Source organism: Dromiciops gliroides, chromosome 3 (genome assembly GCF_019393635.1).
Source record: "Dromiciops gliroides isolate mDroGli1 chromosome 3, mDroGli1.pri, whole genome shotgun sequence".
NCBI classification, from domain to species: Eukaryota; Metazoa; Chordata; class Mammalia; order Microbiotheria; family Microbiotheriidae; genus Dromiciops; species Dromiciops gliroides.
This window is the reverse complement of record NC_057863.1, coordinates 218,732,592-218,746,509: the sequence shown is the minus strand read 5'-3', so window position 1 is coordinate 218,746,509 and position 13,918 is coordinate 218,732,592. Positions and strand designations below refer to the sequence as shown.

At 38.7% G+C, this 13,918-nt stretch overlaps 1 protein-coding gene across 1 annotated transcript in view; it reads right to left on the bottom strand.

Moving 5' to 3' along the window:
- Positions 1–13,918, bottom strand: part of CLTRN (collectrin, amino acid transport regulator) — a 91,519-nt gene that overhangs the window by 42,531 nt on the left and 35,070 nt on the right. The window contains exon 3 of the mRNA XM_043996778.1: positions 13,672–13,757. Within this exon, the coding sequence (XP_043852713.1) occupies positions 13,672–13,757 (86 nt within the window). The remainder of the gene's footprint in view (positions 1–13,671; positions 13,758–13,918) is intronic.

The window sequence follows — 13,918 nt, the reverse complement described above, 5'->3', positions numbered from 1 at the left end:
CTTATTAATAAAATGATTAAATTGTCTGTAAAAAAAAAAAGTCAAATAGAATGGTTTGTATTTTATATTGAGATATAATAAAGAGCCACTGAAGATTCCTGAGTAAAGAAATAACACAGTCAGACTGATGGCCACAGTGGGGTCACTCCTTTTTGAGTTTGGTCTTGATTCTGCCAGCTAAAGGTCCTGAGTGGGACTTTGGTTTTTTTTCTTCTCTCCTTTTTCAATGGCATTTTGAATCAATTAAGTGAGAATCTGAATCCGAACCCTCCTCCCTTTAAAAAAAAAAGGGAGGAAAATTGGATTTTTATACGTCTTTTTAAAGAAAAAAGAGACCAATTAATCTGGCTCAAATTATAGGTCTTTAAGGATAGGAGAGGACTTAATTTGTGCATACTAAATTATCATAAGATTCTTTACCATTATTGTTTTTGTGTCTGTCCTTGTAGAATGCTATTTGTGTTAAAAGGTTCTATATGTGCATGTGTGTCCATTGCTATTCAAGCTGAGTCCTTTATCTTGCACTTGGTTAGCAGTCCTCTTTGCCACTTAAAGTACAATTGTCAGAAAGGTAATTTACACAGAGAGGCAGTTAGAGAGACTATATCTTGATTTTATTTTTACCTGTTTTTAAGAAATTTGTTAAAACTTTAGTTGAGAATTGATCTCCAGTATTAGTTTAAATCCAGGTTTTATGAACCCCAAATCATGGTTAATCGGGTTCTATTTAAATTTGGGGAACCATCTGGCTTCTCAAGTCACCAGTGTTTATCACCAGGTAAAAATGAGTTTATTGATAATAATGGTCTGATATTGAAATGATAGGAGATGGACTTCAGATAAATTGAGAATTTTACCATATGGAAATAGTTCCAGTTGTAAGTGAATTCTATTCATCTTATTTTAAGTGAAATATGTCTTCTAATAAGATGTGTGGGGTTTAAAGTCACAGTTTATTTTGCATTAAGATAAAGTGTTTAAAAAATTTGGATCTGGAAATTTAATTGCATGATCTTAAAGCAAGTTACTTTAGTTTGTTAATCTGTAATACAGATATGTGATAATTAAATTGTTGTAAATGCAACTGTTAAAAGAATGTCAAATACTTGAAACTGTTTGCTTAAATGCAGTACTACTGTGAATTCACAAAGAAGTGATCTCAAAGTCTGGGTTTAAGTTCTCCCTCTGGGATACTCCCTATCTAGGTATAATGAATGTTTGACTCTGGGGAAAATAAGAACATATTTTAAAATTATGAAAACTGGAGGTTTCCCTAATATGCCAGAAAAACTTCCATTTAGCAGTGGTGCTGTTTCATAGCTTTTCTCAATAACTGTTAAGCAGTAATAATTACACGCATTAATAATGCTATGGTAGTTAAAAACAACTTTGTTTTAACTTTGTTAAACTTTTACTGTTTTCTTTCTTCAAGCTTCACAGGTATTTCAAGTTTTCATACCCCTAGCAATTCAAATATTATGATGGTTTTGTGTGTTTAATAACTTTTAATGTTGGAGTAAGTTTTATTTCAAAATAGGCTATTCCACTGTAATTTGTTTTACTATCTGGTGTTATTGTTAAATACATTTATGCTGTTTTAACCTTTTTCTTTGATAGGATCACAAATTTCCACAGCATTCATCTACCTTTTAAAAGTTGTCCTATCAATGGTATTTTTAGGCAAAAAGTGTGAATTATCAGAGCCAACTTTAATGACATATTGTCTATTTTTTTTTTGCTGAAATATATGATTACTGTTAGAATTAATTTCTAATGAAAATGTAAAAAGATGCACCTCCCCACCTTCTAGGCCATGACTTTCACCAGATATAAATGTTGTGGGGCCCAAGTCCACCAGAAGTTCTCTGGGGCACATTGAGGAATCTTCTCCTTGAGAAACTAAACCAGAGGGGCAGCTAGATGGCGCAGTGGTTAAAGCACCAGCCCTGGATTCAGGAGTACCTGAGTTCAAATCTGGCCTCAGACACTTAACACTTACTAGCTGTGTGACCCTGGGCAAGTCACTTAACCCCCATTGCCCCGGAAAAAAAAAACAACAAAAAAACAAAAAAAACAAAAAAACAAACCTAAACCAGAGGACAGATATGCCTAGAGAGATAAGCGGAACCAAATGGGACAGAGCTAGCTTTGGTACCTCCACCCTTCATTCTCATCTCCCTTACCCCTGGGGAGATAACTTTGGGTGTGGTTGTGTCCTGAAGAGAGAGATGGCTTGAGAGATCTGTAGCCATAGGAGATGGTCCTCCACTCCTCACCCAACTCCTTTAGCCACCACCAGTGGGGGATGGTCCTCCCTTACTAAAGGAACTTTCCACTGGCAGATGGTCCACCCCCTATAAAAGTACCTGCTGGTCTCCTGCTCGAGGAGATTGGTACCTCAGAGCCACATGCTTTGTTCCATACCTATCTCCCCATGAAAAGTCCAAAGATTTCTTTCATGGTTTCCCTTCCCTCCCTGCTTCCCTTCCCTTGCCCCTAAATAAACTACCACCTTATTCTAACTGCTTTTGTGTGCAAGAGGGTGTCATTCTTTAAAGAGGAATTCCTAAGAACCCCATTTCCCCCACAATATATAGAACTCTTTAATTCTCTCCCCACGATGATATCCAGCTCTCCCTTCTTTCTGAAAAGCTCTCTACCTTCCCCCATACCCTGACAACTCCTGTCTTAATCTGCTCTTCCCCACCTCTGGAAGAAGTCCCATCCTCCCCATGGGCGTTTAACTCTTCTGAAATTGGAAGGTTCTTAATGTCTCTCCAATCCAGATTCAGTTGGATCCCTCTAAACTTCTTCCTTGAATCTCACTCTATCCCCTTTCCAGAGGCAATTAGGAGCATTAGGCTTCTTATTAAGGACTACCTATCCTCTGGCCTTTTAGTTCTCTGCCTAGGTTCTGATCCTTCCTCTTTGTGAGCTCATGTGACTGCTTGTCCAAGACCTGAGCAGTGAATGTTCCTGTGATTCCTAGAATCCCTGTGGTCCCTAATCACTATACTCTCCTGAATATAATTCTCCATGATTCCACTATTTTCACCTTTGATTTCTCTAGTGCCTTTTTTAGTGGATCCTTTTGTTGTGAATTTGTCAGTTTTTACTTTTTACTTTAACTTTACCTGGGGAAGGCCTGCAGTACACTTGGGCTGTTCTGCCTCAGAGAGCCCCTTCTACTTTTCACAAATTTTAAAAGTAGATCTTGCTGACATTAAGTTTCCTATAGGCTCCACCCTCTCCAGTATGTGCATGAGTTGCTCCTTTGCTCCCTGGATCTCCAATTTTCTTTTTTCTTTCTTTTTTTTTTTTTAATTTTAGTGAGGCAATTGGGGTTAAGTGACTTGCCCAGGGTCACACAGGTAGTAAGTGTTAAATGTCTGAGGCCGGATTTTGAACTCAGGTACTCCTGACTCCAGGGCCGGTGCTCTATCCATTGCGCCACCTAGCTGCCCCTGGGATCTCCAATTTTCAAAAGCTTACTCCATGTTTCTCACCCCATGCCATAAAGTATCTTATTCTCAGGTTTTAAGTTTTTAGGACATCTGATATTAGCCAATAGTCTCTGTCTTGAAGGATTAGAGATCTCTCTACTATCCAAAACTGAGATAGAAAATCCAGATTATTCCTGGTACATTGATGGTTCCTGTCTCAAATGATGCTGGGTATGCTATCACCTATACAGAAGAGGTCATTGACCCCTTCCTTTGGCTTTTCAGCACAACAGGCTGAATTTGAAGCCCTGACTGGAGCTTGTGAATTAATAAAAGGAAAACTAGTGAATATTTTTACTGAATAGCAGGTATGTGTTGGGGATTTCGGGATGTTATGGAAATATAAAGGGTTCCTGATGTCCCCTGGCAGTCCCACATGTCTAGAGATTGCTTGACTCCCTTTTGTTGCTAGCAGCAGTGATTGTTAAAATGCCAGGACACTCCCATGAAGATTCTCCCCATGACTGGGTTAATACCCTTGCTGACCTGCATGTCAAGCAGGCCCTTTAGAAAACCCCACTCCCTATTAGTCTATCGTCCATTACATCCCCTGGACCTGGCCCCAAGTTAATACTGACCCCAGCAAAGCTGGCTGTAGTCCAAAGGACCACGTCCAATCCCATCCAAGACAAGCAAAAAGTAGAAGGGTGTAAAAAGGGTAAAAACTCTGGGCTCTGGTATGGGCCAAATGGATGCCCAGTCCTCCCCAACTCTTTCCATTGATCTGTGAGGGAATACCTTCACTCTTTAAGTTACTGGAGTCCTGACCAACTGCTTAGTTTGGGCTGCAAATATTGGTGGTAAAATTGAGATGAGCTGCATATGACATTTATCTACAATGTAAAATCTGTCCTAAATATAATCTAAGCAAGTCCCCAAAACCTCCCCCTGGAAGATTCCCTCTCCCCAAGGCTCCGTTTCAAATCTGGCAGATTGATTTGATTCAACTTCCACCTCTTTCTAGTTATAAGTTTGTATTATGGTTTTCATGTTCTCCCATTGGGTAGAAGCTTTCCCTTATAGGAAAGCTACTGTAACAGCTATAGCCAAGTGCTTATCAGAAAATATTTTTCCCGCCTGGGGAATTCTTAATAAAGTTCACACTGATTGAGGTATTTTACTTCCTGGCCAGTACTTCAACATTTAGACTGTGCTTACCACCCCCAATCCTCTGGTTTGGTAGAACTTATCATTGGGATCATTAAGGTTCAGTTTGGAAAGTTTATGGATGATTTGAATCTACCATGGCCAAAAGCCCTTCCCTAGTTCTTCTGAACCCTGGGAAACCCTTTTTGGTAAACATTGTCTTTCATATTTTGAAATCATCTCTGGGTGTCCTATGCCTCTTTTCTCCCTCAAGTGACTCCATCTCCATCAAGGTCTCCCTTCTGTCCTATTGGGGTTTTTTTGTTGTTGTTGTTTTGTTTTTTTGTGAGGCAATTGGGGTTAAGTGACTTGCCCAGGGTCACACAGCTAATAAGTGTTAAGTGTCTGAGGCCAAATTTGAACTCAGGTCCTACTGACTTCAGGGCCAGTGCTCTATCCACTGCGCCACCTCGCTGTCCCCCTTCTGTCCTATTGTAAGGGGCTCACACAAACTCTTCATCACCTTAATCATCTTGTCTCTTAGTGGTTCAATCCTAATTCAGTCTAACCTACAGTTGGAACCTGGAGATTGGGTCTATTGGAAAAGGCACCTGCACAAGGATTCCCTACAGCCCAGATGGAAAGGCCCCTACCAAATCCTGCTGACCAGCCCCTCTGCCACAAAGCTGAAAGGGATAGACGGCTGGATCCATTGATCACATCTGAAGAAGGCTCCAACTCCTGAATGGACTGCCAGACACACCAGCGATACTAAATTTCATCTGACCAGGAACAAGAAGCAGATGACATCAGTGAAGACTGCTGTCCCAAGATATCCAGACATGGCCTGAGAATCCTGTTTCATGCCCTAATGCTATTTTTGGCCATCGACGAATTCCAGAATCTGTCTTGACCCAGAAGAGGGAATGAGAACTACAAAATTTACTGAGAGCTGATTCCCCACCCAGTCCCCTTTTTCCCAGGTAAATGAATTGCCTTGGGCTGACTGACTTTGTCATTTCCAGACTCTTTTTTTGTTTGTTTGTTTGTTTTGCCAGGCAATGAGGGTTATGTGACTTGCCAGGGTCATGCAGCTAATAAATGTCAAGTGTCTGAGGCCAGATTTGAACTCAGGTCCTCATGAATCCAAGGCCCGTGCTTTATCCACTGCGCCACCTAGCTGCCCCCAATTTCCAGACTTATGGACCTTCCCCCAAGCAACTTATCCCCTCCCAATGTTCCCCACTTTACTCCCCAGACTTTATGTTATTATGTAAAAAGTTGTCCACCTACATTAAGTAGTTTCTATTCAGAGTCAGTAATACCTATACTTAACTTAGGAGCTGTCATATTATTCCTTTTGTGGAAAGTTCATTTACATTAATTAGCTATATGTCACTCTGGAGCAATCTTTTGGTTCCCCTTTTGTTCTGTTACCCATTAAAAACCTTGTCCTCGGGGCAGCTACTTGGCATAGTGGATAGAGCACTGGACCTGGAGTCAGGAGTACCTGAGTTCAAATCCAGCCTCAGACACTTAACACTTACTAGCTGTGTGACCCTGGGCAAGTCACTTAACCCCAATTGCATCACTAAAAAAAAACAACAAAAAACTTGTCCTCCATTCCCATCTTTGGGTATTCCTAGCTTCCAAGCTTTGTGATACCGCGAGCTATAGTTCCTCTGCTCCAATTAAAGACCTTATTTTCTCCTATATTTATATATTTATACATGCATATATCCATCCATCCACTCACCCACCCACCCATCCTTCCATCCATCTATATATCTCTATGTAGCTAGGTGGTGCAGTGGATACAGTGTCCAGCCTGGAGTCAGGAAAACTCATCTTCCTAAGTTAAAACTGGCCTTAGACACTTACTAGCTGTGTGACCCTGGTCAAGTCACTGAACCTATTAAACTCAGTTCCCTTACCTATAAAATGAAATGTGCTGGAGAAGGAAATGGCAAACCACTCCAGTATCTTGCCAAGAAAACCCTAAATGGGATCCAGGAAGAGTTGGACAGAACTCAAGTTACTGAACAACAACAATACATATGTATATACATACACATGCATACATATATAGATATATACACATATATGTATATGTATTTAATGCATAACATGTACACAAATAAGTAAAAAATTAAAATAAAGTAGGTAAAGACTAGCAACTGAGGGAATCAAGATAGGCCTTTTAAGGAGACTGTATACTGAGCCTTGGAGGAAACTGGAGATTCTAAGAATCACACATATATATATCTATATATACACACATATGTATTGCATATGTATATGTACAAATATGTTTGTGTGTGTATATTGCTATAACTAGGAATTCATGAGTTTGTGAATAAATCTTTAATAAACTCCAAAGGATTATAAAAAGCTTTTAGCCATTGGATGAAGCAGAAGATAGCATATAGAAAATATAATTTGATTATCTGAAGGAATCAGATACAATTTGGGGCCTGTGTACAAAAATAACAGTCTATTTATAATTAAAACTTCAGTTTTCTAAAATATTAATTAATATGTATTACCAGCTGTTACTAAGTGTGGGTTGTTGAGTGAGTCATTAACCTTTCTAGTTTTTTTATTTTTAAAATGAAGTTGGATTAGATGATCAGCAAGGTCTCATGATTCCATGGTATCTATCTGAAAATACAGACTTCATTAAAGTTATCACCAAAGAACAAGTTTAAAACCAATATATTTAAATCCAGGTTGCAATGATAAAACTGAAATGAATGGAAATGGTCTATAGCCCAAGGTCTGGTGGTTGATCTCGCTAATATGCACACACATTATATAGTATGTGCAGGTGTGTATGTAGATTTTAAGCAATACATGTATGTTTGTGATATCTATGTATATTTACATTTTGCATGTATATTCATGTTATGGGCCCAGGGCACCCCAGAAGTTCTCTGGGGCACATAAAGGAATCTTCCTCTTGAGAAACTAAACCAGAGGATAGACACACCTAGAGAGATAAGTGGAACCAGATTGGACTGAACTAGCTCTTTCACCCCCACCCTTCATTCTAGTCTCCCTCAACCCTGAGGCAATAAGATTAGGTGTGGCTGCTTCTTTTGTGTCCTGAAGAGATGTCTTGGGAGATCTGCAGACACCCCTCACCCAACTCCTCCAGCCACCACCAGTGGGGGATGGTCCTCCCTCACTAAAGGAACTTTCCATCAGTCCTCTATAAAAGTACCTGCCCAGTCTCCTGCTCGAGGAGATTGGTATCTCAGAGCCACATGCTTTGTGCCATGTCTCTCTCCCCATGAGAAGTCCAAGGATTTCTCTTGGTTTCCCTTCCTTTCCCTTCCTTCCTCAGCCCCCCCAAAATAAATTACTATCTTATTCTAACTGCTTTTGTGTGCAAGAGAGTGTAATTTTATTTATTTATGTTTTTAGTGAGGCAATGGGGGTTAAGTGACTTGCCTGAGGTCACACATCTAGCAAGTGTCAAGTGTCTGAGGCCGGATTTGAACTCAGGTCCTCCTGAATCCAGGGCCAGTGCTTTATCCACTGTGCCACCTAGCTGCCCCCACTTTTTCTTTCAATAAGCATTTATTAAAAGCTTATAAGCTTGGGAGCAGCTAGGTGGCACAGTGGATGGAGTACTGGCCCTGGATTCAGGAGGACCTGCATTCAAATCCAATCTCAGACACTTGACACTTACTAGCTGTGTGACCCTGGGCAAGTCACTTAACCCTCATTGCCTCAGAAAAAAAAAAGGGGGGGGGGGAGCTTATAAGCTACCAAGCACTGTGCTTAGCACTGAGCTACCAAAACAAAAAATGAAAGTCTCTGCCTTTGAGAAATGTATAGTCTACTTGGGAAGAGGATGCAATGAACAGCATATACAGAGATAAGTAAATACAAAATATGTAGAAAATTAAAATAAATACAGTTGCTACTGAGAAAATTTAGATAGGCCTTGGAGGAAACTGGAGATTCTAAGAAGTAAGGACACTCTAAGTTTGGGGCGTAGAAACAAGAAATTGAATATCCTATAATAGCAGGACTAGCAACTAGACTAATTTGACTGGAATTTAGAATGCAGAGATTATAAAACTCAGAACCATTGCCTAGAGCCAGAATATAAAGGGATTTAAATGTCAAAGGAGTTTGTATTTTATTCTTGAAACAATGGGAAACCATCAGTTCTCCTTTTTGAAAAGCTGAATAGTTATACTTTTCTCCTAGTCTTCTGTATAAGAAAGGTTTTTGAAACAGAAAGAAATTAAAGCATGGGATTTAGCATATGAACTGAAGACAAAAACCATTAGTACTTCTTAGAATTGTTTTCTATATTATGCAAATGTATCAGAGTCCCAGATACATAGTGAGTCCTTAAAGATTTAGTCAAGTTAATTATGATGATGTATTATCTGTTAAATTTCCTATTTTTCAAAGAATAATTTAATATGGTATAATTATGCTATAAAATAGCAGTATCTTTACATCAGGACAATGAGAATTCTTTTTTATCTCTACAACTAACTAAATGAAATTTATTCTTTAAATCTAAGAAGCTTTACAATCTTTGTACTATGACATTAAAAAAAATGTTCAGTGAAATAGGACCATTTCTTTGAGTGTGGCAAGCAAACCTAATTAAATAGCCTGCTTTAAGCACCATATTATATTATCATCACAGACTGCCTGTCAAAAGGTTTCCATTAGGGTCATAAAATGCTACTTGGAATTATTCCCTATCAGGACTACTGAAAGCACTAGTTGATTAAAAAATGAAAAAGTATAAGGTTATAGTTAATTACATTGAGATTTATTGGATGAATGAGTACTTGAAAAACCAAAGAGTTTTTTTTTTTAGTAAAATTCTTAAGAAATCACAGTACTGGAGAAAAATTTATAATATGAGTACTAGTAAGAAGAGCTACTATATTTTTGAATGGGCCACACTCAGAACCGGTCTGATATTTCATGTGTAGGACTGGAATAAAATAAAACGAGTAACTTGAGGACCATCTAACAGTTAACAAAAACAAATTTACTTAACCATAACATGGAAAGGATATGCAGCATGGATACAGCATTGATTCAGCTGGATGCAGTTTCCCAGCATCTGTGTTAGCCATGCTGTTATACTGGTCAGAAGCTGATGGGGGAAGTTCCTAACTGCTCACCCACTGACTGGCTTTATCTTGGGCCATAGGAAACTATGTCAATGATTTGAACCTTAGCTTCTGGACCAATTAAATATCAAGGAAGAAATATGAGGCTACTTTGTCTAGGGGGAAGGCTAGCCTGAAATACATGATGAGGCCATGAGAAAAGGTGGCTTAGCCTGTATGGCAGAGATCCTAGAAGACATTATTCCTATGATAGTTACCTAGACTCAAATAATCCAGTGCCTCAGAAAGTTTGGGTAAACACATTTGATTTGGCTTCATTTCTCTGTGCAAATGTAATATTTAAGTATAAAGCTGTGTAAAGACAGAATCTCAATGTGGTCTTAAGTATAACTAGAAAAGTTTGCTAAATTCTTTGTTCAGGGTAATCATGCAGGCTGCTGATAGTCAAAGAGTAATTATTTATGTTTGTTTCTTTTGTTTCAGCAAAGGACAAAGGGGAAAATATAAGTAGGGAAAGGAAAATGGCCTCTTTTCCTTACATACATACACATATTCACTCTTTTTTTTTTTTTTAGTGAGGCAATTGGGGTTAAGTGACTTGCCCAGGGTCACACAGCTAGTAAGTGTTAAGTGTCTGAGGCCAGATTTGAACTCAGGTACTCCTGACTCCAGGGCCAGTGCTCTATCCACTGCGCCACCTAGCTGCCCCTCACATATTCACTCTTAAGTGGAGGGAATAACAGAACTTTATGGCTGTACTAATGAGAACACAGGCTATCTTCTTCAAATAAGGCAGTTGGGGAAAAATAATCAATTATTTGAAAAATTAAGTTAATTCTAAGCACAGTTTTTAAGAGCAAACTGTGAGTGGCCAAGATGTTGAAGTATAGGTTGGGACCCAGATGAATTCTTCCAACATTCCCCATTCAAAATAATGTCTCAAATCAAATTTTGGAGAAGCAGAGCCAACCAAAGATCAGAGGAAAACATTTTTCCAGCCTAAGATAACTTAGAAGGTCTTCAGGAAAAGTCAATAACACTGTGGTGGGTGCAGGGAGTACACAAGGAGCAGGTAACTGTGAAAGCAGCAGCAGCAGCTTCAAGAGCTCTCAGCTCAGGGACAGAGCATTGGACAACTGATCAGATGGAGATTAAAGGGGATCCTTTGTTGGTACAAGGTGCAGCTGGCACTGATTAGCAAGTCTGTTGCCCATAAACAATTCTGGGTCACAGTTCCAGGACAGCAAGGAATGCTTGTGGTTGGTGACAAGGAAGCAGGGGACCTGGTCACAGTTCCAGGGTCAAGAGGAGCATACTAATACTTGTGCTTTCAGGGGAACAGAAGTCTATTCTGGGTAAAGATAAGAGCTCAGACCAGAAAAACAGTGACTGCACTTCTCCCTGGATCCCACCACCTTGGAAGTACCAAAAACTTGCAGACCCTCAGAACTAGCTCTAAAAACAGCAGCATTTAAAAAGCCTGAAGCTTTGCACAGTACTTCCCCACCATAGATAAGCAGAGCCCAACTTTAACATGAAGTTAAAAGTCAAGAAATAGGCAGAGAAAATGAGCAAACAACAACAACAACAACACACACATACACACACACACAAAAGAATTGGACCATAAAAAGCTACCACAGTGACTGTGAAGACCAAGACACAAACTTATAAGAAGGCAAGAATATAAAAACAGCTACAAACAAAGCCTCAAAGGAAAATGCTAATTGGACCTTAGGTCATAAGAATTCCTGGAAAACTTAAAAACATAAGAATGGTAGAGAAAAATTTAAGGAAAGAAATGAGAATGATGCAAGAAAATTATGAAAATAGAATTAACAGCTTGGTTAAAGAAGCACAAAAAAAAATATTGAGGAACTCTTTTAAAAGCAGAATAGGCCAAATGGAAAAGGAATCACAAAAGCTCACTGAAGAAAAAAAAACTCCTTAAAAAGCAGAATGGGGGGGGGGGGGGCAGCTAGATGGAGCAGTAGTTAAAGCACTGGCCCTGGATTCAGGAGTACCTGAGTTCAAATCTGGCCTCAGACATTTAACACTTAGTAGCTGTGTGACCATGGGCAAGTCACTTAACCCCCATTGCCTAAAAAAAAAAAAAAACAGAATTGGACAAATGGAAAAAGAGGTACAAAGGTTCACCTGGAGAATAGATTGAGGAGAAATAATTTAATAATTATTGGATTAATTCCCCAATTGAGAAATGATCAAAGGATATGAACAGGCAGTTTTCAGATGAAGACATTAAAGCTATCTATAGCAATATGAAAAAATGTTCTAAATCACTATTGATTAGAGAAATACAAATTAAAACAACTCTGATGTACGACCCTACACTTATCAGATTAGCTAATAGGACTGTGAGAAACAAATTGTGAGAAACCCCATTTTAAAATTTCTGGAACTCAGTGTTAGAGAAGTATCAAAGGCCTTTATTTATACATTTGCACATGAATGGGCCAACTCCCTAATGGAAATGGCAGGCAATCTCTTAATGGACTGGCTCCACCCTTCTTCCTCAGTTACAATCTTTCTGCCAAGAAACTGGTGCCAAATGCTAGCCAATCAGACTACAATATAGCCAAAGGGGCAGCCCTCTAAATTCCTCCCCCACGTGACCAGCCCTGGGTCTGTCTCTCTCTCTCTCTCTCTCTCTCTCTCTCTCTCTCTCTCTCTCTCATCATGTGATCCTGATTGCTGGGGATGGGGAGGAAAGGAGCCATTAGTAAGCACCCTTCTCCCAGCTGAAATTCACTTCCCAGACATTCCCCAGACAACTTCAATCAGCTTTTGAGGGGGGCCCATATTTTTCTCACAAGGACAAAAAAGGAAAATGATAAATGTTGGAGATGTGGGACAGTTGGAACACAATGTGTCGATGGAGTTGTAAACTGATCTAACCATTCTGGAGAGCAATTTGAAACTATGCCTAAGGGCCATAAAACTGTGCATACCAGCAATACCACTACTAGGTCTATATCCCAAAGAGATCATTAAAAAGGGAAAAGGACCTAAATATACAAAAACATTTATAGCAGCTCTTTTTGTGATGACAAAGAAATGGAAATTGAGGGGATGCTCATCAGTTAGGGAAATGACTGAACACGTTGTAACACATGATTATGATGGAGTACTCTGGTGCTATAAGAAATGACAAAGGGGTGGTTTCAAGGGGGAAACATGTCAAAACCTATATAAACTGATGCCAAATGAAGTAAGAAGAAATGGGAGATCATTGTACACAGTAACAGAAATGTAATGATGATCAACTGTGAAAGATTTGGCCACTCTAATCAATACAGTGATCCAAGACAATTCCAAGGGACTCATGGTGAAAAAATGTTATCTACCTCCAGAGAGAAAACTGATGTACTCTGAGTGCAAATTAAATAATTTTCTTGGGGTTTTATTTTTGCTTTATTTTGTGATATGCCTAATATGGAAATTTTACCTGATTTCCATGATTACATGGAATTTTACATATGTAAAATTGATATCATAATGTCGGCCTTCTCAATGGGTGTGGAAGGTGTGGGAGGGAGAGACAGAATCTAAAACTCAAAATTTAAAAAAGAATATTTTAAAATAAATAATAAATACATTTTAAAAAATATTAAGGTCAAATCAATTTAGAATGTATTCTGGACTGTGGTGTACAGTGTTAGTTAGTCTAAGCCCAATTTCTGCCAGACTGCTTTCCAATTTTCCCAGTAGTTTTAATCAAATAGGGAGTTTTTCCCTTGGTAACTTTATCCTAGCTTATTTTCATAATTTCCATTGATATTCCAGATGTTTTGTTTTTCCAAATAAATGTTGTTATTATTTTTACCAAGTTCTATGAAATATCCTTTGGTATTTGGTGTATTTTTTTAAAAAGAGTGAGCTGCAAAATAAGGCACTATCTCCAATAAAACTGCCAATAAGCATTTTTGAAATTCCAACTATTTGCTTACTCTATTGTTTCTCTGTTGGAAAATGTTCGTAGAGAAAAAGCCACCATTGCCTTGAATAGGTATTCTTCATTTCCATTCCAGTCATACTGTAAAATAAATAAAGAGAAAAAAAAATGTCAATTTAAGAAAAAGAAATGTGGGAGAGCAGAATGAAAAGGAGGTCAATTATTTTGCAGGCAAACCATGCTTTTAGATGCAAAATGTTCTTAAAGACCAGAAGATTGATGTTAAGGATATGTCTATATTT